The 24,863-nt window shown below is 48.7% G+C and overlaps 2 protein-coding genes across 14 annotated transcripts; one reads left to right on the forward strand and one right to left on the reverse strand.

The window, feature by feature from the left end:
- Positions 1-58: 58 nt before the first annotated feature.
- On the reverse strand, positions 59-6,521 carry CLIC1 (chloride intracellular channel 1). The gene is made up of 6 exons (XM_014734304.3): positions 5,342-6,521; positions 3,089-3,198; positions 2,759-2,884; positions 2,523-2,629; positions 1,431-1,612; positions 59-434 (listed from the first exon to the last, which is right to left on the reverse strand). The coding sequence occupies exons 1-6, from the start codon at positions 5,378-5,380 to the stop codon at positions 273-275; spliced, it is 726 nt and encodes a 241-aa protein (XP_014589790.1). The 5' UTR covers positions 5,381-6,521; the 3' UTR covers positions 59-272.
- On the forward strand, positions 3,984-24,762 carry MSH5 (mutS homolog 5). Of its 13 annotated transcripts, none has more exons than XM_070245285.1 (25): positions 3,984-4,122; positions 9,288-9,435; positions 9,688-9,811; positions 10,278-10,358; positions 10,534-10,596; positions 11,327-11,448; positions 11,636-11,745; positions 11,989-12,057; positions 12,379-12,461; positions 13,206-13,251; positions 16,473-16,611; positions 16,738-16,800; positions 20,261-20,389; positions 20,680-20,752; positions 20,914-21,023; positions 21,260-21,340; positions 21,581-21,668; positions 21,899-22,088; positions 22,208-22,334; positions 22,776-22,925; positions 23,293-23,367; positions 23,572-23,715; positions 23,906-24,043; positions 24,209-24,282; positions 24,508-24,762. In XM_070245285.1, exons 2-25 carry the CDS (start codon positions 9,301-9,303, stop codon positions 24,617-24,619), a joined length of 2,526 nt encoding a protein of 841 aa, XP_070101386.1. In that variant the 5' UTR covers positions 3,984-4,122; positions 9,288-9,300; the 3' UTR covers positions 24,620-24,762. The 13 variants fall into 13 exon arrangements, with proteins under 13 accessions (XP_070101386.1, XP_070101390.1, XP_070101387.1 ...); XM_070245289.1 differs by having other exon boundaries at positions 12,022-12,057; XM_070245286.1 differs by lacking the exon at positions 3,984-4,122 and adding an exon at positions 7,163-7,178.
- The last annotated feature ends 101 nt before the right edge of the window (positions 24,763-24,863 follow it).

Below are 24,863 nucleotides of genomic sequence, written 5' to 3' on the forward strand. Positions count from 1 at the left end.
CCCTTCATTCCTTGTTACCCACACTTCAAGTCTCCTTTGTGTAAAAAGAACACAAAGATTTTCATTCTGTATTTTATTACTGAAATACATTGTCCTACCCACCCCACCCCACCATAAGAATCTCACCCAGATCCCCCATCCTTTCCCCTCATCCCCTCAGCCAGCCCTGTACAAGTGCTCCAGGATTCTCTGCCCACTGGCCATTTCGGAATGTGTCCATTGGGTAGCCATGTGGAGAAATTGGAGGTGGGGAGGGAGCACCCAGGAGGGGCTTATTTGAGGGCCTTGGCCACTTGCTCATAGGCCAGCTCGATCTCCTCATCATCTGGACAGGTGGAGGCGAACTCTTCCCGAGCATAGGCATTGCGCAAGTACCGATGCACTCCCCGGAACGCCTCCGGGATGGAGAATCCCCGATACTTCTTACATACCACCTAGGGGTGGGGAGATGAGGGACCGACATGTTAGCCTCAGGGAAGCCACACTGGCTGCCACACTGTTGGCCTTTTCCTTCTCCTATAGCCTACATGATAAAATCCAGCCTTCTTGTCCAGGCATTCAAAAACTTCTACTATCTGGCTTCTCTTCATATGATTCTTATCTCCTATATGAATCATCTTCTCCCATCAGGTTCCTTAACTCTTCACTGTCTTATAACATCTTCACCTTTTCTCTCCACTTACTGAAATCCTGGCCATTTATAACCAGCCCCTTTTCAGACCACTCCATTCCATGGTTCTACTTTTCTCCTCTTGATTTTATTGAGATGTAATCCACAAATCGTAAAGCTCTCCTCTTGAATTTCCAGTGACTTTTGTCTCTTATTTTTCATTTGGCTTTTCATCATGTATTATTAACTTTCATGTGAATGTTTTATTTTCTCAGCTAGATTTCAAATCCTCTGAGGGCAAAGACCAATCACCTTAAATCTTTGTGTCTTCCAGTGCCCAGGACACAGACGTTCAATACACAATTCTGTGGCAGCCTGACACTGGGCCCCTGTTTCACAAACTAAACCATAACTTTGAGGCTATGATAAAAACATAGGAACCAGTTTTCATCTTCCATAAAAGGAAGTGGAGACTGAAGCTATAAAGAGAGTTAAAGCTTTGGTTTTAGGAAAAGGCTGCTCTGTCTGATCTGTAGATTTGGCAATGACGGAGACAGGAAGAGAATTCTTGAAATTACTACTGGGATGTGACATTCTTGGCCAGTGTGTTTACATCCATGGCTTATATCATAGAATGTAATTCTCTCAAGCAGTGGTCTTTCCAGCAATGACTTCCAAGTAGGAATGAGGTGGTGTCTGCTATTGGAAACCACCCTAAGAAGGAAACCACCTTTGGAGTGGTTGTCATGGGAAGCCTGTGCGGGAGCTCCTTAAAGAGCCATCCCAGCGCCCATCCTTTCCCCCGACAATGACCACCCACCTGTACTATGTGGAGCTTTGGCAACAGGTTGCAGTCAGCCAGAGTGAGCTCATTGCCATCCAGAAACTTCCTCTGAGAGATGCCCTCATCCTCGGCACTGGTCTCATCCACTTCTTCTGGGAGGGGGGTTGTCAAGTAATTGTCTAAAACTTTCAGGGCTTTCAGGAGCCCCTTCTCCAGATCTGTGCAAGAGAGGGAGAATTGTTCAGAACATCAGATCAGCATAGTCTAGTAAGGCCCAAGGGGGTCGGGGTGGGCTGAATACTAATGGTGAGGCCAGTCCAAAATAATAATAGCTAACACTAGTGTAGTTAGTTTTCTTTCTTTTTCCTTAAGAATCTTTTTTTGGTGAGGAAGATTGGCCCTGAACTACCATCTGTTGCCAATCTTCCTCTTTTTTTCTCTCTCCCCAAAGCCCCAGTACATAGTTGTATATCCTAGTCGTAGGTCATTCTAGTTCTTCTATGTGGGATGCCGCCACACTACAGCCTGATGAGCAGTGTGTGGGTCTGCGCCCAGGATCCAAACCAAGAGACCCTGGGTCACCGAAGAGCACAGGAACTTAACCACTTGGCCATGGGGCGGCCCCTGTAGTTAGTTTTCTACGTGTTATCCTAAGCACTTTACAGACAAAAATGCATTTAATTCTCACATCAATCCATGAACTAGGTATTGTTATCCTCATTTTATAGATCTGGAAATGGATTTGTAGAGAGGTTAAACGAATTGCCCAACATCACACAGCTAGTAGGATTTGTACTCAGGTAGTCTGGATCTAGAGTCATTGTTCTTAAGCACAACCCTATTCTGCCAGAAAACAGGCCAGAAGCCAACCCAACTAATGTGCCCACTGGGGCAGGAGAAGGTAGGGAACAAATGAGAGGAGCTTAAAAGTCACAGCCAATGAGAATGCAAGGAAATATGGGGGTTAAGCAAAAATGAAGTGGTGGGGAACTGGGGGTGGTGGTCAAGGTTTGCTGACATTTGCTCCCATTCCCTGATATCTGAATTTCCAAGTGTCCCTAATGCCTCCTAATCCCTAGATCTTCTCCACTCCTCCTGGAACCCAGGCCTCCCACCCAAAAGACTCACTATCATTGAGTGCTGGATTTGAATTCTTGATGTAGGCAGAAAATTTGGCAAATACGTCCAGCCCAGCTGTGTTGGATTCAGGGTTCAGAGCTGCCAGCTTTGGGTACCTGAGAGCCAATGGGAGAAGCAGGATAAGATATCTTCCAGGGAGAACCCTCAGCTCCCCTGCCCCAGCCCCACCACCATCTCTGTTTTCCATTTCTTCAACTTCTCCCTTTCCCTGGGTGCCCTTATACCTGGGAGGGCACAGCACTGCCTCCAGAAATTCCTCAATCTTGTTGGTGTCTGTGTGCACTTCAGTGCCGTACAGCAGGAATGGGAGCTGCCCTCCTGGGCACAGCTTCTGTACCGTCTCGGTCCGCCTGAAGAAGAGGCCAGGTATCAGGACAGGAAAAGGGGGTCAAGGAGAACCAGAAAGGGGAGACGGAAGGGTATGGAAAGAGAAAGGGGCTCCCGGTGGAGGAAAAAAAGGTTCAGGATGAAATGAAAGGACTCAGGTGGGTGAGTGTGTGTGTGTGTACACGTGTGTGCATAAGGAATGTTTAGAGAAACAGAAATGGGCCCACCTCTTGGTGTCAACGGTGGTGACGTTGAAGGTGACTCCCTTGAGCCAGAGCACCATGAACAGTCTCTGGGAGAAGGGGCAATTCCCAATCTTGGCCCCATCGCTGCCAGCCTGAAAAGCAACCCCCATTCAAAGTTAGGCCTGGAGCACCTCACTCGTCCCCAGGCCTTTCTCTGCATCTCCTACTCCCAGACCTACCTGTATTCTGCCTAGTCATGACAGCCACACTCAGTCTCACCACTAAAAGCTCCCCCCGGAACTCGACTCTCCACCCTGGGGGCTGAGTCAAACCTGGGGCAGATCAATGGGAACATTTTCTGCAAAAGTAGGCTTCTGGTTCCCCAGAGAGTTGAGGACAGGTGGGAGGTAGGCAGAGAGAATGGGTTTTGGAGAACTTGGAGGATCTGGACTCTAGAGAGGGAAGGCTAACAATAATGTAGTTAGTTTCTAAGCACTTTACACACAAAAACATTTAGTTCTCACATCAACCCATGAAATCGTCCCTAGAGAGGGACTTTGGTGAGGCCAGAGTTATAGGCTAGAGGCTTAGATTCCTGGGTTTCTGAATGGAGTAGAACCTGAGGACAGGAGAGGTGGGGCAGGGTTTGGAAGGTAGAGTTCTGGTTCTCTATACCTCCACCCAAGCTGTTGCTGGCAGCTGAGTGTCAAGGGGCTCAGAGCCTTGCCCTAGAGATGTGGAGGGGCCTTGCAGAGGGGGGCTACACTCTAATTGGCAAGTGGTGACCTCATCCCCTGAGGGACACCTCCCCCTAGGCTGAGGGTGATTCATCTCACTGTGTCTCGGCCTCAGCAGCTTCCTTCCTGGCAAGGAGTGGGGGCAGGGACCCATAAGGCTGAGGCCTGGGCATCGAAAGCCACCTCCCTCTTCCCCCAATAGACACTGCCTGCCCAGAAACTGCCTGTCATGTCTGCCAGGGGTCTCCCAGCACAAGTTCCCCAGCTCCAGATAATCCTCCTCACACAGGGCCAGAATCTGCGCAGCAGCCTCACCCAGGAGTAAAAATAGCCCTTGAGGCAAGTATGAGAGGGAGGTGGGGAACCACACCTAGGGGGGCGGACCCAGGCAAGGCTGAGCTGGACTTCCCTTGAGCTGGACTTCACTGGGCACAGGGAGAGGGAAAGGCAGAAGCGGGAGCATAAAGGAGACGGAGACATGGACAGGAATACACAAAGATGAGAGGAACAAAAGGGGGGAAGTGGAGAGAAAGGATGCAGGAAAGTGAAGGGTGAGGGGAATGTGCAAACAAGGAGACACAGATGGAGGGGGAGGCCACCAGAGGGAGGGAGGGAGGGAGGGGCGCTGAGATGAGGGGAGAGAATGCTGCGGGCGAGGGGAGCCAGGCAGAAACAGTGAAGGCTGCTGCCGGGTTTTGATACCCAAACGTCATGAGACCACTTCTCATCCACACTCACAGAGAGAGGAGAGAGTTGGGGCGACTCTTTTTCTCCTGCTTCTACAACCCCCAAAGCCTAACCACCCTAACCCAGCTATCCTCCTTTTGATCTCTCTCCCCACCTCTCCTCGTAGGAGCCACAGCTAAACTCTCATCTCCTCACCACCTCCCTTTCTTTCATTTCCCCGAGTCCCTGGGACATGCGTTCTCGACCCCATCACCTCTCCAACCCTGCTTCTTGAACTCCACTCCCATTCCTCTGCCTCCTTCCACCCCACTAATTCTTGCCAATTGATCTTCTCCACCTCCCCAGCGTCCCTACCACACCCTCTTCCTTGAAACCTCCCCCGCCACGCGCTCGCGCGCGCGCGCACACACACACACATACACACCCACACACCCCTCCAAGTCTCCCCCACTACACCCCTCCTAGGGCCAATGTTTCCCTCTGTCCCTCACAAACCCTGCTGAGCTCCCCCTGCCCCTTTCTCTCCCTGTCCTTTCATCAGCTTGTCCCCCCAACCGGGGTCAATCTTCTCAACTCCTGGGAACCCTCCCTTTTCTCTACCTTCCAATCCTTTAGGCTGCTGGAAACTTGCACTTTTACGAACTTTTCAGGGTTGAGCCTAGAATTCTCATTAGCTGAACACAGGTCAATTGTCTTCCCCTTCCGAAACCACCCCCCCCAACACACACACACACACCAAAGATTGCACGTGGAGTTGCGAGTGGGAGTCCAGGAGGGAAGGGACTGGGGTGTTAAGGCTGGAGTTTGGGGAAAGGCGAGAGTTGCCTTCCAGTAATTCCAGGGTGGCCTAGGAGGGAAAAGGTGTCCTTACCTTTACGAATAATTCGACCTGCGGTTGTTCTTCAGCCATGGTTGCGACGGGGATCAGGAAGCGGCCGTCGCTGGGGGAACTGGGAGGGGCCGGGGCCAGAGTGGGCGGGTCTCACAGGCAGGGATTCTCTCCCCCAGAGCTAGGGCTGTCCCTTCAGGAAAACACAAGCCCGATCGGACCCGCTCACTGCGGACACGGCCTCTATACCAGCCCAGCGTACCCCACACCCAGCTTGTCCAGCCCTATCCCCTCCCGGGCTGGATCAGGGAGCCGCTGACTCACGGACCGGCCCCGCCCTGAACCTGGGGAGGGGACAGGAGGGGGGCGGGACCCGACGATCTAGGGAGTGGGTCCAGAGGGGAGATCCTCATATCTCCCAGAGGATGGGAGAGGGGTGTAAAGGGGAGGGAATCCTGGGGACCTCCTTATTTCTCTGCCTGTCCTCTTTGAACACAGGACTTTTTTTCTGCCTCAGTTTCCCAGCTTCATTAATCAGAGGACACTCCCACTCCACCCTCACGCAAGAAACATGATACCAACAGCTTGGGCACACCCCTGAGGGCCCAGAGAGGAAAGGTGGTCGTTTATTCCTTTTTCCGAGTTCCTTCCGGACTCCAGTCCAAAGTCTGGATTGATCATCATCCACGAGAAGGACTCGGAAGTGAAAGCTGGGATTGGGGGAAGAGAGTGGTGAAGGGTAGGACAGGGGATGGGAAGAGAGACAACTAGGGCTCGTGCTAGAAAAACAGGAAGCTGAGCCAAGGGGCCTCATCAAAGGGGGAAGGTCGGTTTCCGCCCTAGCCTGGTCAGTTTTAATACTTCCACTTCTACCCCCCATCCGGGGTCCCTCCCTGTGCCCCTTGCCCTTTTCTTACTGATAGGTTGCCTTGGAGATGAGGTGGAAGGGTGGAGTTACAGAATAGAGCTACACTGATTCTAGGGGGTGGTGGTAACTGGTCCTATCAAGGGAAAAAAAGCAAAGATAAGACAGAATAGTGTGAGTGGAGTCCTTGGGGACACAAATGACTAAGTAGAGAGGACAGAAGAAGAGTAACTCTCTCCCTCCCCAGTAACTTTGATTTTGGAGGTTCTATCAAACTCTTTACGATCTGCTGAAAAATAGGCCAAGAATATGTCCAAACTGGACACATATTGAATCGCTCTCCTATCTAACCATCCCTTCTCTTTCTTCCTCACAACCCTCTGTCTAACAAGAGACTTCCAGCTCCAGAAAAACATGGTCGAGTGCAAGGACAAAGGAGCAAAATAGGGCTCAAAACTTAAAAAAAAAAAAAAAAAGGAGAGACTTGGGTGAGGAGTAGGGTAGAGTGAGGAGTCTGTTGCTGGATACCAGCAGTTAGTGGTTTCCTCTCTTGCTTCCTCTTCTGTGGGTTTTCTCCTCCCCTGGGGAAGGCCTATCTCTCTCCTCCCCAGAGAGGGGGATATATTTGGTGTTTGCTCCCTTGGATTGTAACATCCTATAAGGATGTAGAATGGTTCCACGAGTATGTCTGTGGGGGTGGGGGTGGGTGGGAATCTCTTCCATGGGTGACCTTCAGAATCTGCACACAAGACCCCTTCCATCTGAGGAAGGGAGGTCAAAGCAGCCCTATTTCCCGGGGTCCTCTTCTGCTCCAGCTGGTCAGTGTCCACCAGAGAATCTGCCCCACAAAGATCCCCCCTCTGGGAGAAGCCTCAGGCAAATGAGGCCAGCCCTGAGCTCAAACAGGTTTGGCAGCTTCTCCCCAGCCTCTTTTTTTCCCTCCTACAGCTTTATAACTAGAGCTGCCTTGATCATCAACATTGACTTTGGCTGGCTGGCCTAGCTACCCACAAGGTATTTTGCCTTAATTTCCCAGATGACAGGTAATCCTGCCCTCTCCTGGTACTATCCAGCAGAGTCCTGTGGATTTAAAGCCAGGGGCTGCACTCCTAAATCCTGCATCAGAGAATTTTCCTTTCCATCTCATGTCTTTGCCCCTGCTTTTCTCCTATCTCAATATCTCCTCTTTCCTTTCCGGGCAGGTGTGCTTCTCTTTCCACTCCCTCCCCTTCCTCAGCTTGGTCAACCAGTCCCTAATCTCCTCCCACCCCAGACTGGAAGGTGTGTCCCTCCCTGACACTCCTTAGACCTGTCGCTGGCCTCCTCCAGGTTTCCATAGCACCATTGCTCAACAATTTGCCAGGGGTAACCATTAACCTACCCTTAACTTGCTCTCCTACCTTTCTCACTAGAGGGAATTTTCCGATTATTGTTTAGCACAGCCAGGTTACCCCACCATCTTTCCTAACCTCTTGGGTGGGATCTCCCCATCAGGGCACCCCAAACAAAGCTGGGGAGGAAGATGTATTTTAAGGGATCTGGTTTTTTTAAGTATATATTTTTTTATTTCTGTCTTGCTTACAATCTCCTCCCTTCTCCTCCCCTCACACACACACTCAAAAGTAAGCTTCATAGAGCCTGGACTTAATTATGTTCACTACTTTGAGTCCACCACCTGGCCTAGAGTAGGCACTAAATAGTTGCTGAATGAATGAATGACACCCTTCTGTCTTTTCGGGGAGGGGTGTGCACCCGCGTGGAGGGGTATGGGCATAACCCAAAAGGGATGTAGGTGTTGTTATCAGGTCTACTTCTCTCTGCCAGAATTTGGTGTAATTCGTATGCTTCCACTTCCTCTTGGGGAGGCAGAAATTATAAATTAGGTCCCCTAGTGCCCTTGTTTCCTGCACTCAGGAAACAGGCAAAGGAGGGCTGAGATAAGAGTCTCGCTTCTTATTTCTGCTTATTTATTTAAAACACTCGCGTAGCTCTTACTGTGTTTGCCCAGCAGTGTTCTAAGCTTTTTATAAATTTTTTTTTTAAAGATTGGCACCTGAGCTAACAACTGTTGCCAATCTTTTTTTTTCTTTCTGCTTTTTGTCCCCAAATCCCCCCAGTACATAGTTGTATATTTCAGTTGTGGGTCCTTCTAGTTGTGGCATGTGGGAAGCCGCCTCAGCGTGGCCTGATGAGCAGTGCCATGTCTGAGCCCAGGACCGGAACCAGTGAAACCCCCGGTCGCTGTAGCAGAGCAGGCGGGAACTTAACCACTCGCTCACGGACAGCCCTGCTTTTTATAAATATTAACTCAGAGGGTACAAATATTAACTTAGAGTTGTTGGCACAGGTTGAATTAATGTCGCTTATCTCCTCCCTCCAGAAAAAAAACCAATGCGCCTCTGGCCCTTTAAGGCCGGCCCCCTTCCCAGATCCCCTCAATGCCCTCCGGGGGCTCGGACTCAAGCTCGGCTCTAGATCTTCTCACAGGCTCCACCCCACGTCAATCAAAGCCCAGAAACGCTGAGGGCAAGAGACCGGGGTGCTCACAACTGCAGAGGGCGGGAAGTTTAAACGTTCTGGCCCCGCCCCATATGCGAATCGACCAATCAGAGCCCAATCTTCTCAGCGATGGCGGTCTCCTCCCCCTTCTCTCTCCTGAATCTCTGGATCCGGGTCTCTCCGACCAATAGCGGCTAAGAGGGCGGGGCTTGTGCGCGCGCATCCCGCCCCCGCGCCGGCGCGCCCCTCCCTCAGGCTCCCGCCTTTTATTCAGTGACGAGGTCTCGCGCACGTCGCATCCCAGGTGACTAAAAAGGCGGGAAAACGCCGCGAGTCGTCTGTAACTGGGGTGGGGCTGCGATCGTGGGGGCGTGGTTGGCAGGGCGGAGAGAGGAGAAGTGCACGCCTCTCCTGGCAGGGCCCTCAGACCGTCTCTAAAATACAGCTTCCGCGTGACAGAAGCGAGGGTGGCGCGAGGGAGTTTGCCAGTCTGCACGTTAGTGACATGCCCGAGAAGTCGCCCTTCATAATGCCCTGTCACCACGGCTCTCACATTCGCAGCTCCGTGCGCCCCCTCTCGCGGCCTCCTCGCTCCTGAACCGCCTTCGTTTTCTGCATCCGCAGACCCTCCAAGGTCATGGCCACCGTGGGAGCGACCCCGGGCAGGACGCCGCAGGGACCGGTCCCCGGGGCAGCCTCGGCCAGCTTCGCCAGCCCCGCCCCCGTGCCGGGCCCCGGGGAAGCCGAAGAGGAGGAGGAGGAGCCGGCGGAGGTCTCTGGGGCGGCCACGTCAGGGGAGCGGGAGAGCCGGGAATTGATTGGAACGTGGGATGTGGAATGGAAAAGGGCTGGGAAGGGCTGGGCGGTCACCTTCCTGCGCTGAGCGTCTGGTTAACGTTTCCCGAATGGGGGTGATGATGCCTTTCTCAGATTTGATAAGAGGATTAAAATTAAATAAGGCAAGGCCCAACTCCGCACTTCTGCGTGGTTCAGCGATTGGTTTCCCGTCTTCCTCGCCGGACAGATCCATCTGTGTGTGCTGTGGAATTCAGGATACTTGGGCATTGCCTACTATGACACTAGTGACTCCACCATCCACTTCATGCCCGATGCCCCGGACCACGAGAGTCTCAAGCTTCTCCAGAGAGGTGGGGCCAGAACCATGAATTCCTCTCCTCTGGGAGTGGAAGTGTATTTCACGCATATGCCCTCACCTGACTCAGTCTCTTATTAGTTGATGCCCTGAGGCTCCCTCTGTTCTTTTTAGGAAGTCATTTCATTATTCAACAAGTCTTTATTAGGTGTTTACAGTGTATCAGGTGCTAGAGATGGAGTGCTAAGCACATCAGTCATGTCTCTCCTTCAGGGGTTTGTGGTCTAGTGACAACGCCAGGGCACCCTCTCCCCTCCCACCGCTGGCCAGTCTTGCTACTCTCTCCTTTTCCTGAATCTCGTGCCTGGTTCCTACCTATGCTCCCACTATGTGGAGCACTCCCTCTTAGAGGAAATAAGTTTTTGAGGGGGGAGGGAGATAGCAAGGGGAGGGCTATAGGTTCCTTCTTAGTCAAAGGATAAATATCTTTTAACTCATTTGGTCTCCATTCTCCTTCCAAGTTCTGGATGAAATAAATCCCCGGACTGTTGTTACGAGTGCCAAACAGGATGAGAGTATGACTCGGTTTCTGGGGAAGCTTGGTAAGGACTGGGTAAGGCTGACAGGTTGGACTAAAGTATGGAATATTCCGAGTGACTAAAGGATCTTGGAGGGCGCTAGAGCCGGGAAGCCAGAATTGGGTGAGAGGGAAGATGGGACAGAGGCAGAAGGACTGAAATGCACAGACTGATGGCTCTTTCTTTGCCTCCCCTACAGCCTCCCAGGAACACAGAGAGCCTAAGAGACCTGAACTCATATTTTTGCCAAGTGTGGACTTTGGTATCTCCTTCCTTTTGCTTTGCCCAATCTCCCATCACAGTTTCCAGACCCTTTCTCCTAACTCGACCCCCACCCTCAGAGGTCTCTTCCCAGCCTATCTCATCCTAAACCTTTGTGTTCCCGTGACCAGTCTCCTCAAGATCGTGTCTGTTCCCTGCCTGTTAATAACCTGCAGGTTATTGTGAAAGCTCTACTTAGGCATGTTTAGGAATGAGGGCCTCCCGGATAAGGAGTAGTGACATTTTTTGGATAGCTCTTATTATCGGAATTTTTCCCTTTAAGCCTAAGCCATTTGTCCCTTAAAAAAAAAAGGGCACTGCCTCAGTGACTTTGATGATTCATAAAGCACTTCCATAACCTTCCCAGGTTTGCAAAAAGGACAAGGAATGTTCTATCCTAATTGTATGTTAGGGCATTTGTGTTATTAAATTCCTCTATTAATATGATCTTTTTGACCAAAAATCCTCAATTCCAGGCAGATGTCTTACTCTCCTGAGCCATTTATCTTACTCAGGTTGTGCTCTCAGCCAAAGATCTTTATATCAGATTAGATTAAAGAGAGAATTAGACTAAGAGTCTCAAATTTTGGATCTTGTTTCAGCTTTCCATTAACTGTCTGTGTGAGCTTGATAAGTTCACATCCTCTCTCTTTCTTGCTTCTATTGTCTCATTCTTAAAAGGAAGTGAAAAATTAGGCTACAGTTTCCCTCCCCTACCTCCCCCCAAATAGGTCTGGAGATAAGCAAACAGCGCCTCCTTTCTGGAAACTACTCCTTCATCCCAGACTCCATGACCACGACTGAGAAAATCCTCTTCCTCTCCTCCATCATTCCCTTTGACTGCCTCCTCACGGTAAGATGAGTCCTGGGAGATTAGGACTGGGTTGCAGCAAATTGGAGACGGGCACAAGCACCCCAGGCATAGGGTTGAGTCCTGGGAGATACTAGCCCAGCCCTGGAGAATAATTGTTTTCCCTGGTGTTGTCCTGCCCCTAGGACATTGGGATTTATCCCAACTCCACTGTTGATTCCCCTTCCAGGTTCGGGCACTTGGAGGGCTGCTCAAGTTCCTGGGTCGAAGAAGAATCGGGGTTGAACTGGAAGATTATAATGTCAGCGTCCCCATCCTGGGCTTTAAGAAATTTGTGTTGTAAGTGGTTTACCCTAACCTCAACCAATGTAAGGTGGGATTGGGAGGCCTGAATAGTAAGACAGGGTGAGGGTGGGGGTGGGGGTGGAGGGTGGGCAGTGACCCACTGGGTAAAGTGCTCTAGAACACACAGGAGCTCCTGAGGGGGATGTGTAGCTCTGGGGAGAAGACTGAGACAGTATTCCGGGAGTGGGGGCAAAGGGGATGGAACTCTGGAATGAACACAGACCTCTCATCTCCCAGCCACCTTCCCTTCTGCTTGTTTTCCGTCCTCAGGACCCATCTGGTGAGCATAGATCAAGACACTTACGGGTAAGGAGATGGAAGCAGGCTGTCGTCTCTGGGGAGGGAGAAGGATTAAGCTTAATGTTCTAATGTTCCTAATGAGGCTCCAGTGTCTTTAATCCTGGGGGTATTAAGATCTTTCTCCCTGAAGGAAAGGGGAGAGGGGGTAAAGGGGAGGGAGGAAGAAGAGCACAAAGGTGTCACCCTCCTTTTCTAAAGGGAGAAACTGAGGCAGAGATCAGTGAGGGACAAACCTTACATCAAGACTTGATCTCAGGAGGATGTTCCCAATCCTCATTCCATTTAAAAATCCAGGCTACGTCAAACTCCTTCATTTCTCCCTGACAGTGTTCTGCAGATATTTAAGAGTGAGTCTCACCCCTCAGTGTACAAAGTGGCCAGTGGACTGAAGGAGGGGCTCAGCCTTTTTGGTAGGTATGCCCTTTCCCTCATCTAACACTACAAAAGTCTGCCAGGAAAGCAGCTGCCTCCAAAGACGTGTCCCAGCTCCCCTCTTCTTACTTTACCCCCATTGCCAGATGTCTCTTTCACTCCATCCCAGCTTTCTTATCCTCTTGGTACCCTCTCTGAGCTTGGAAATCTCCCCACACCCTGTACTTGTCCGGTGTCATTTGCATATCATCTCTTACTTTACCAATTCCATATTCATTCCTTGGGTTTGTATGAATGTTTTTACTAGCTGTGCACCTGTTTAAGGACTTTGGGAGGCCCTATGTACAGAGGAGAGTTACACAACTGCCCATATTTGATTTACATAGTCTTTATCAGTTGTCTCTGGCTTTAAGGTGTGTTGGGGACATTGCCCCAAGTATCCACATACTTTAATTATGCATATCTTAGTGGGCTATGTGTAACGTTTACATATATGTCTTAGGTTCTTTGTAAGTCTACGCCTGCTCTGTGTAATTTTCTGGCTGAGTGTTCCTCTGAGTGCCCATCCCCTCCCCTACGTCCTAAGATAATCCTGGCTCAGACTTGTGGCCAGGCACCGGCTTTGGCTGCCTTTGTGTCCTGTATCTGGGGAACACCCCCCCAGGCCAGCCTGCCCAACGTCCAAATCTCTAACCCGGATGCCTCAGCTTAGACACATCCACACATTCCTTTCCCTGGCCCTGACTTGAAACAAGCTCACTCCCTGCTCCCACTCCCCACAGGAATTCTCAACAGATGCCGCTGTAAGTGGGGAGAGAAATTGCTCAGGTGAGTGTGTCTCACATACTTGCTATAGCTCAATGCATGCAGCCTATGGACTCACACCCCCCATCTAGTAGTAATAAAAACAACTGCCCTTCCCTGAATGCTGGCTAAATGCATTTCATCCTTACAACAACCCATCTGGTAGCTCGTAGTATCTTCATTTTACATTGTCAGCACAGATACACATATACCCACTGACAATACACAGACTTCCACATGAACACAATAGAAACACAATCACAAACATGAATATACACATAGTAATACCTTTAATTATAAAAACGCACTTCAAATTTGAGCTATTCTCTGATGACATGCAAATTTGTGTCTTTAGGGGCTGGCCTGTGGCGCAGCAGTTAAGTTTGCATGCTCTGCTTTGGTGGCCCAGGGTTGGCAGGTTCAGATCCAGCACGCAGACCTAGTGCTGCTTGTCAAGCCACATTGTGGTGGCATCCCACATAAAACAGAGAAAGATTGTCACAGATGTTAGCTCAGTGACAGTCCTCCTCAAGCAAAAAGAGGAAAGACTGGCAACAGATGTTAGCTCAGGGCCAATCTTCCTCACACATAAAAAATGTGTCTCTAGTTCTGAGCTCCGTATGTGGAATACTAATTGCACATCATCACCACCTGCAATATGCACAGGCAGCTCAAACTAAGAGCATCCAAAGTGACGTCCCCCGGACCTGTTCCTCTTCCTGCATTCCCTTTTCTAGTTAATGGCATTGCTGGCAATACAACTTCTCAAGCTCTGAACCTTGGATTGATGCTTCTCCCTCACCTCCCATATTCAATTATTCACTAAGGCCTATTGATTCTACCCTGAAATATCTCTCAGCCAGCCCTTTCTCCCTCTTTCTGCTGCTCTGATTCTGGCTATCATTTCTAACCTGGAGCATTGTGTTCACCTCCAAATTGATCTATCTGCCTCTAATCTCTTCTTTTTCTGATCTATCCTTAATTCTAAAATTCCTTTCATTCCAGATCAGAGATCTGAGCATGTCACTCCACTTTTTTTTTATACCTTAAGTAGAAACAAAGTAACATAAACCTCAGGAGGCTTCCCCATACCTGCAGGAGGAAGTTAGCATCTTTAGCAGTATGATGTTCAAAGCCTCTCCCATTTACTCCAATTTTAATTTCCAGGCTTACTTTCCCAGGCCCCTCCTAAATCCTTTCTTAGTGGATCCACCCTATATTCCAGTCATTTAGTGCCACTTGCCATCATGGAAACACATCATACCTGTGTTTTTGTTGTTTCCTCTAGAAAGTCTTTCCTCTGTTCTCCACCTGTCAGAAATCTTACATTCTCTTCAAGGTGCAACCCAATTATCACCTTTTTGGTGAAGCTTTCACAGGCATCTGTAAGGAGACCGACATGTACCTTCTTGTGTGCTCATGTGGTGCTTATGTTATCTAGTTGCACTATCACATCAGGTTGGAATTAGCAGTCAGTGAATCTGCTTGCTCTCATAGCTGTGAACTCTGTGCAGTTTCCCTTCCTGCTACCTCAGTGCCTGGCACATGGCCCTGTAGACAGTAGCACTCAGTGAGTGAGCATAGTACATGAGTGCAAGCACACTGGTCACATCACCTCAAAATACTCAGAGCAGAAACCTTTGCTAGACTACAGGTGCATAATCCTTTTCCCATCTCACCTGCCTTGCAATGTGTGTCTTTGGAGGTTAATTTAGGATAATCTCTGAGGTCATCTCCAGGTAGTTGGTGGGGTGATTTAATTACCCACACATTCTCCTGTGCTTCAGGTGCCAGTTTCTAATCTCAGCCAGGGATGAGAAGGAAGGAATTCTCAGTGGAGAGGAGAACTAAGTTAAAGGTGGGGGCGAGTGCAGATTCCCCAGATAGGAGCAGGCAGGGCATGGAATCATAACCTGAATGAGGAATTAAGGACCCAGCTGGCCTAAAGCTGGACAGGTCACCAGGAAGGTGACTAGATGTCACAGTATGCTCTAAAGAGCACTGTCCAAGCAATCTGGAGACCTGATTTTGAGACCCACCTATACTTATTACTGGCAGTATGACTTTTGGACAAGTCGCTTATCCTCTAGGGGCCTTATTTCCTCAGCTGTAAGATTAGGGATTTTGGCTTGACTAAGATCTCTCCTGGCACTAGCGGTACATACACGAGTCAGAGATACCAAGATATTTTAGAAGAAAGTCGGCTTGGTGAGGCCCATGTGCTCTCCAAGGTGGAGATGAGTATTCATAGACTGGCCTATGCTGCTGAGGGTGGAGCCTTCTGTGACCAAGAAACAGAGTGCCTAAAACCCACCCTTGAATCCAGCAGAGTCCTCTGCTTCATTCTAAGCTGGGGTGTTCTAAGCCAGGGTAACTGGCCAAGACTGCAGTGTGAGATATACATCCTCCAGCCCCATTGTCTCCACACTTTTGCTTTTATATAAAATAATATACCTAGTGGCTTGCTCTAATGTAGAAAAGAGTCTGTGGGCTCACAGGTCCTTACAGAGTCTCACTCTTCATAGCCATAGGGAGATAGGGACACCCAGAACTACACAAACACAGATGAAACACTTATTTCTGTATACTAATTTAATTTATTAGGAAATACCTCAGACACACAAAAAGTATAGATAATAGTAATATCATTATAAACCTCTGTGTTTTCACCAGCCAATTTAAGAATAAGCAGTGTTATTAAAGCCCCTTAATTGTCCTTCCCCAGTCCTTCTTTCTTCTCTGCAGAGATAACAATTATCATAAATTGAGGACTTATCATTCCATGTGGGACAGTTATATACTTTCACAGGAAGAACAAAAAAAGACAAATGTCTGTGCTACTACATCCAGAGATACTTTCACAGCTAAATACAGATACACAAACTCATTCTGACTCACCCTCTCCTACTCAGCCGCAGAGAGAGCTAGAGTGTTGGCATACAAATGCCTCAACACACTGCTCTCTCTCTAAAACGTTGACAAGCTCCATCACATATCCACATGGAATGACACGTGGTCACATCCATCAAAACTGTGATATACAGACACAGTTGTGCTCACATCCAGAGATTTTCAGTAGATTACACGTAAACACACCCACATAGATAGCACACTGTACTTGCCAGTACAAATATATATTGTCACAATCCCCGGGGACCTTCAAACACATTTTCACAAGTTGAGGCCAAGACAGTGATGAAAACAGATGTAATTTCTGTTCCCCCTACTCCAACCCTCCCTTCTAGGCTATGGTTCAGGCGTCCAACTCAGGACCTGGGGGAACTAAATTCCCGTCTGGATGTCATTCAGTTTTTCCTGCTACCCCAGAATCTGGACATGGCGCAGATGCTGCATCGGTTGCTGGGTCACATCAAAAACGTGCCTGTGAGCCAAGGGTGGGGGGCAGGGAGGTGGGGAAGGAGGTTGAGGGCCAATATTGGACGTCAGGCTTCTTGAGGGGCGTTAGGATGGGAGAGAGAAAACAGTGGCTCTCCCCTTGTCTGACTGTAGCTGATTCTGAAACGCATGAAGTTGTCCCACACCAAGGTCAGCGACTGGCAGGTTCTCTACAAGGTAAGGCCTCCCTTCTTGAATCCTGAAAGTCCAGGTTACACCCCTCAGCATGTGTTCCAGACCCTTCTGTTCTCTGGTTACCCTGTCCCACTTTTTCCCAACACTTTTTTTTAACTTTGTATTGTGGAAATTCTCAAAAAAATTTAGAGAGAACAATATAATGAACCTCCATGTACCCACCATGCAGCTTCAGCACTTTGACTCATACCAATCTTGTTTCATATATATCTTCTCCCACTTTCCCCTTCTTGAATTATTTTGAGACAAATCCAAGCCATCATATCATTTCACCCATAAATATTTCAGTATGACTTTTAAAAGAAAATTATTTTTAAAAAGGAATAATACCACTGTTTTACCTAAAAAATTAACATAATTCTTTAATATCAACTACCTAATGTTTAAATTTCTAATCATCTCTTAAATGTCATGGTTTTTTAATTACAATTTATTTAATTAGTATCCAAATATGTTCATATGTTCAACATATGGTGATGGGATGATGTCTCTTTAAGTCTCCTGTATGGGTTCCTTCTCCATTTCACCACTTTCTCTCTCTTTTTCCCCTTGCAAGTTCGTTGTTGAAGAAGCTAGATTATTTGTCCTATAGAGTTTTCCTTTGCCTTGATTTCCCTGATTACATTCCCTAGGTGCTTTTGACATATTTTTCTCTCTTCTAGAATTTCTGAAAACTAGTAGTTGAATTTAGAAGTGTGATTGGGTTCAAGTTTGATTTCGTTTTTCAATACTGTTTCGTAAGTGAAGGAACATGTCTGCTATGTCTGTCTCTCCTTTTGTGATGTTAGCAGCCTTTGATGTTTAATACCTAAATCCATTAGTTCTTTAGGGATTGAAAATTAGTGTTTCTAATTCTAATTCTAATTCTGTCATTCTTTTTTCATTTATTAGCCAGAATGTTTCTGTAAAGAGAAACTTCCTCTCACCTGCTCTTTGGTTACCCAGTGATACAGTTCGTATCACAGAAAATGGCTTGACTCCCCTTCCCCTTTATTTACCAGCTGATAGCATATAGTAAATTAGTTCCCTAACATCCTCCAAAGTAGCCAATGAGTTTTTTGTTGTTGTGGTTTTAATATCATTATGGACTCATAGATTTAAACATGTTCCAGTCCACTGCATTTTTTTAAGGTCATAACAGTTTATAACATTGTGAAATTTCGGTTGTACATATCTGTCAGTCACCATATTTATGTGCCACTTTACCCCTTATGCCCACTCCTCAACCCCCTTCCTCTCTGGTAACCACTAATCTGTTATCTTTGTCCATGTGTTAGTTTATATTCCACATATGAGTGAAATCGCACGGTGTTGGTCTTTCTCTGTCTGGCTTATTTCTCTTAACAGAATACCCTCAAGGTCCAGCCATGTTGTTGCAAATGGGATGATTTTGTCTTTTTATGGCTGAGTAGTATTCCATTGTGTATATATCCACTGCATTTTTAATCTTTAAACATGTTCAAATTATTCCATCTTTGGCCAATGGGAGCCTCTTCATATTGGCTTCTGAGTCCTTTACACATGACCCCAGTAGACTATGGTAGCTTCTCTGCTCTTTGGGTGACAAGATGGACCTAGGTGTGATTGTTGCTACTGAGGTATCTATCACTTCTTTCTAGACCCTCACCATGGACAGAACTAGGAAATATATGTGTACGAACCCATGCATACACATCTACATTCCTGAATCTATCTATCTGTATGTTAAAGAACCCCTGAGTTCATACTCATACCTCTGATTCTAATCCAATACCACAGAGTTCACTCTAGACTTCCTCCTTTCCTCATCTGCAACCTCTTTCTCTGATAGTGAAAAATCTGGTTCTCATTATCTACGGATATTTACTTAACGCATAAAGTAGTTTCAGTTTTCTTTTCTTTTTTTTTTTTTTAAGATTGGCACCTGGGCTAACAACTGTGGGATGTGGGACGCCACCTCAACGTGGCCTGACAAGTGGTGCCATGTCCGCACCCAGGATCGGAACCCTGGGCTGCCGCAGCAGAGCGCGCAAATGTAACCACTAGGCCACGGAGCCGGCCCCCTCAGTTTTCTTTTAACATGAGCAGATGTGTGTGACTCTTTGTATATCCCCTTCCAAGTGCTTAACGTTTATCCTCTGCTTCAGCCAGGCCAGGCTCTAGATTCAAGCACTCTGTCCAGGAGACCCGCTGTGTCCCTGCTCAGTACAGCATGGTGGTTAAAAGTCAGACATCTGTGTTCAAATCCCAGCTCTTCCATTACTCTCTCTGTGGGAACTTAAGCAAGTTTTATTACCTCTTTGTGCTTCAGGTTGCTCATCTGTAAAATGGAGATAATGCTCGTCCCTATCTCCTAGGATTATTTTGAGGAGTGAATGAAATTAACCCATGTAGAAAGTTTAGAATGTTGCCTGGCACTTGGTAAGCATTCAGTAAGTGTAAGCTCTTATTTCTACTCTATTCATTTGCCCATGCTCTCCTCCTCACCCAGAATACCCTCCTTTTGGAATAGCTTTATTCGAGACCTAGCTCATTTCCTTTTCTCTGCAAAGATATCCCCTGCTATTTTAGCCCATATTAATCTTATTCTCAGAACTTCCTTAGTAATTTTAGTCAGTTCCACAACTTGGTCAGTCTGTTTTGTGGGTAGTCATTGTTTTTGCTGCTTGTTTGTTTCCATCATGGCTAGATTATAACCCTTTGATTGACTGATTGATTTCTTCTTCTTCTCCTCAAAGGCCCCCAGTACATAGTTGTATATTCTAGTTGTAGGTCCTTCTGGTTGTGCTATGTGGGACGCCACCTCAGCATGGCCATGTCCGTGCCCAGGATCCAAACCGGTGAAAGCCTGGGCTGCTGAAGTGGAGTGTGCAAACTTAACCACTCGGTCACGGGGCTGGCCCCTAAACCCTTTGATTATCCTCTGCCACAGAGTAAGGCTCAGTAAATGTCCTATAGATTGGGTCTGTCCACTCAGTCTAATCCACAGTTAGAGCAGCTGTCTCAGGTCACTCACCTTCACTCTCGGAAATTAACTCTCAACGACTCTCACCCTTTCTCTCTTATTCTCTCTTGCCCCAATACTGTCATTGCCCTTCTGCTCATTTACTTCTCTGCCTTTCATATCCTTCTTTCTTTCTCCTTCCTCTGTACAAACCCCTCTCTTGGGAGTATCAAAGCACCCATGACTTTATTTTTAAATCTTCTGGGTGTATTTCCGTCTTCACTAGACTGTGAGCTCATCTGGGACAGGGACCATATCTTAGTTGTCTTTGAAGCCTCACTGTTTAGTGCAGTGCCTGGCACAGAATGCTGTTTCCTCTCTCACTGTTTCTTTCTTGCCTTTGAGGTCTTTTGTCTTTGTTATTGTGTTTTTCCCTGTTGGTCTTTGTTCTCAGTTCATCCCTGTGCCCTCACCTCAGCCTGGCCTCGGTGCGGGCCACCTTCCTCTGTTTTCCTGCAGACTGTGTACAGTGCCCTGGGCCTGAGGGATGCCTGCCGCTCCCTGCCTCAGTCTATCCAGCTTTTTCAGGACATTTCTCAAGAATTCTCTGATGACTTGCACCACATTGCCAGCCTCATTGGGAAAGTGGTGAGTGGCAAGAAAGAGGCAGAGCACCTGGGGAACTATGGGAGAGAGAGGGAGAGGGACTAGGCTCTAGGGGATGTGGTGTGGAAGATGGGGAACCATGGGAAACGCTGGGGTCAGTGGATGACTAAAGATGGAATATAGTGAGAGGAGGTGGCAGAACACCAGGGATGTGCGTGGAGGGTTAGGGTTAACACAGGGACTGCAGGGAGAATCGGGGCCCAAGCAGAGGGGAGGAACAGGACCAAGAGATGGTGCTGAGTGATAAGCAACTGGACTTCTTGTCTCCTCAGGTGGACTTTGAGGGCAGTCTTGCTGAAAATCGCTTCACAGTCCTCCCGAATATAGATCCTGAAATTGATGAGAGTGAGTGTTGGGTGTGCAGATGGGCCTGTGAGCCCTGAAACATGAGCCTGCGTAGTGATGGGGGTACCATCCTTGGTAGGTGGTCACTACAGGTGGGGATAATCATAGCAAGCAGGGGAGGAGCCCTACTTTCGATATCCACATGTCTTCCACCCTCCTAGAAAAACGAAGGCTGATGGGGCTTCCCAGTTTCCTCACTGAGGTGGCTCGGAAGGAGCTAGAGAATCTGGACTCCCGTATTCCATCATGCAGTGTCATCTACATCCCTCTGGTGAGGGCATGAGGGTGGGTGTAACCTCCAGGGTCTTTAGGGGAGATATTAGGCTTATGAAGGACATATTAGTAGATAAGAAAACTTCTGGAGAAGTCTGAAGAATCTGAACACCTTTTGGTGGCTTTAGCCCCCTGAGGGAACCATTGCAGGGTACAGGGGTCTCTGGCTTCCTTTAGGGAGAGAAAGTGCCCAGTATGTCACTCTCTGCTTTATCTCCTCTTTACTCTCCCCAGATTGGTTTCCTTCTTTCTATTCCCCGCCTGCCTTCCATGGTGGAGGCCAGTGACTTTGAGATCGAGGGACTGGACTTCATGGTAAGACCCTCGCCCTCTGTAGGGGAGTGATAGGGAAAATGAATCAGCAGCTGAGGGAGGGCCTTACTCTATGAGCACTGCCCAATATGGGATCTCTCTCCTATAGTTTTACTTTGATCTTTCCCAGCTCTGAGACAAAGGAGAAAGAAGTTAGGGTGGGGGCTGGAGGTGGGGTTAGAAAGCTGCGAGAGGATGAGCACCAAGAGATGCAAAGCCTACAGCTTGAACCCTTGTACCTAGTTTCTCTCAGAGGAGAAGCTGCACTATCGTAGTGCTCGAACCAAGGAGCTGGATGCATTGTTGGGGGACCTGCACTGCGACATCCGGGGTGAGGAGAAGCAAAAGGCTGGAGGGGAGTGGGCAGCTTGGAGATTACTCTAACAGGCTCCTTTTCTTCCTGCTGTCTCTACTCTGACTCTCCATCTTCTCCGCTGAATGTCTCTGGGTATCTCAGATTGTATCTGCAAGCCTGTTTCCAGGTCCCCCTGCTGGCCTCTTTGTTTCTCTTTCACTTTCCCCTGGAGCTGACCCACAGCTCCCTCCTTCAACCACCCCCAGACCAAGAGACCCTGTTGATGTACCAGCTGCAGTGTCAGGTGCTGGCGCGGGCAACAGTCTTGACCCGGGTGTTGGACCTTGCCTCCCGCCTGGATGTCCTGTTGGCTCTTGCCAGTGCTGCCCGGGACTATGGCTATTCAAGGCCCTGTTACTCCCCCCGACTCCTTGGGGTACGAATCCAGAATGGCAGGTGAGAAAAGAAGCGGGTGGAGGAATAGATACAAGGGGCCTGAAGGCCCCATCTTCTGGGGGGTTCATCCATCTGGATCCACAGGCCATGTGTGTGAGGCACCTCTCCACCCACTGCAGACATCCTCTGATGGAACTCTGTGCCCGAACCTTCGTGCCCAATTCCGCAGAATGTGGTGGGGACAAAGGGAGGGTCAAAGTCATCACTGGACCTAACTCCTCAGGGAAGAGCATATACCTCAAACAGGTGAGGAGAATCCCTACAAACTAGCCCTCTGGCTCTTCTCCGTTGTCTCCATCCCCTGCCTACCCGCTAACCCAGCTCCCTACAGTTCTTCTCCCCCTGTGTTTTGACCCCACCTGTCATGAAAAGCCCAGAGCCCACACAGCCTGATCCTCTACCTCACATGTTCTCATTCTCTACTTGAGGGAGAGCCATGTGCTAATAGATCTTTCCATAAGCCTGAATTCACTTCCTCCACCTCTGAATAGGTCCATGCCATTCTCAAGTTTGCCTCTGCCCACTCCCCAACCCTCGTTACTGATTCTAAAGTAAGCAGAAGGGGCTATGATCTTCTGTTAAACTGTGTTCACCCCTCCTTGATCTATCATTCACCCCTCAGTTTAGCCTCGCCTTCACCTTGGCCCACACCACCAGGCTCCAGGCCCTGTCTCCTCCCCTATTCAGGTAGGCTTGATCACATTCATGGCCCTGGTGGGCAGCTTTGTGCCAGCAGAGGAAGCAGAAATCGGGGCAGTAGACGCCATCTTCACCCGAATTCATAGCTGTGAATCCATCTCCCTTGGCCTCTCCACCTTCATGATCGACCTCAACCAGGTCAAAGGGAGCAAAGGGAGGTGGGATTGGGGGAGGAAGATAATGGAGAAGGAACTCTACCCCTGAAAAATGATCAGAACAGGAAAAACATTCCTTCTGCCACATGCCCTCTACACTAGGGACAGGGAGCTCCCAGTTCAGAGACCAGGAGTATCAATATCGTGAACCTTTATTGTACTGTCGCTTTGTGTGAGGCATTGTTTGCAATGAAAGGATGAACATAACATGCACCTCGCTATTAAAGAACTTGCAGTCCAGTAGGGTGAACACATATACAAGCAGTCTTATTCACAGGCAGACTGTGGTCAGTGCATTACAGGCCTCGAATGCTAATGAAACTCTCCCTTGTCCATCTGGTGCCCAGCAGGTGGCGAAAGCCGTGAACAATGCCACTGAGCAGTCTCTGGTCCTTATTGATGAATTTGGAAAGGGAACCAACACGGTGAGGGGAGAAACTAATGATGAACTAAGGAGGGGAAAATGGAGGAGGACAAAGGAGCATGAGGGTGAGGCTGAGCCTCAGGAAAAGAATACGGGTGTGTGGGCAGAGAAGAAACAGAGCAGGAGATGGGGAGAGGCCAGGGCAGGTGGAGAGGGGCACATGGGGCACCCATGGTTCTGCACCCTCACTCCTGCCCCTGTGCAGGTGGATGGGCTTGCACTTCTGGCCGCTGTGCTCCGACACTGGCTGGCCCTTGGACCCACGTGCCCCCACATCTTTGTGGCCACCAACTTCCTGAGCCTCGTTCAGCTACAGCTGCTGCCACAGGGGCCCCTTGTGCAGTATTTGGTGAGGAAAACAATCTATCCCCCTAGGGGCCCCTAGATTGTCCCCAGAGCGGAGGAATGGCTCCTCCCTATCCTGAGTATAGGGACCATGTCCCTTTTTTTTTCTCACTTCCCACAGGGATGGGCAAAGGATTTCGGGACAGGAAGCAGAGTGACTGATGACACACTGTCTCCTTTTATTCTCTTTTAAGACCATGGAGACCTGCGAGGATGGGAACGACCTTGTCTTCTTCTATCAGGTTTGCGAAGGTGTTGCCAATGCCAGCCATGCCTCCCACACAGCTGCCCAGGCCGGGCTCCCTGACAAACTCATTGCTCGTGGCAAGGAGGTTAGATCCTGACATCAACCACCTCCATCAGGGCTCCCTTCCACTGTCCCTGCTCCTCTCAGGGGCCTGGGTTTCTGGGTCCGTGGGATTTCTGATCCTTATTTCCTCTTCTCTTACTCAACTGCCCCGCCCCGCCCCCGCTTCCACCTTCCTTCTTGTTCCTAGGTCTCAGACTTGATCCGCAGTGGAAAATCCATCAAGCCTGTCAAGGAGTTGCTAAAGGAGAAGCAAATGGAAAAGTGAGTATGTGGCCCTGGGTCCTTGTTCTCTCTAGCATCTTCTGCAGCTCTTCTCCCCCTTTCAGGGACTCAGATAGCCTCTTTGCCCTTCAAACACCCATGATTTCTTTCCAAAATTCTTAAATTTTCAAGGTCCCAGCTTTTTCTGTGCCACAGCCTCTCCCTTCTGCTCAGGGACTCAGTTATCCATCCTCCCATAAATCTCACCATTCTCTCTCCCTTCAGTTGCCAGATATTAGTAGATAAGTTTCTGAAACTGGATTTGGAAGATCCCAACCTGGACCTGGATATTTTCATGAGTCAGGAAGTGCTGCCTGCTGCCACCACCATCCTCTGAGAGTCCTTCCTCAGCTCTCCTCCAGTTCCCAAACCCTGGTGGGCTGCACATGCCTCTTTGTTTCCTTATCTCCTTCAGACCTAGAGTTCTCAGTTTCCCTGGAAATTTTGTTTCATATTAGGAATAAAGTTTATTTTGAGAAAGTTACTGTTTTCTTAGACCAGCCAAAACAAAACAAGAGAATAGGAAAGAGATGAAACACCCAGCAGGAGTCTGCAAAGGGACTGTCCTAGCCTCATTAAAA

The sequence above is a fragment of the Equus caballus genome, chromosome 20 (assembly GCF_041296265.1).
Source record: "Equus caballus isolate H_3958 breed thoroughbred chromosome 20, TB-T2T, whole genome shotgun sequence".
Classification (NCBI taxonomy): Eukaryota; Metazoa; Chordata; class Mammalia; order Perissodactyla; family Equidae; genus Equus; species Equus caballus.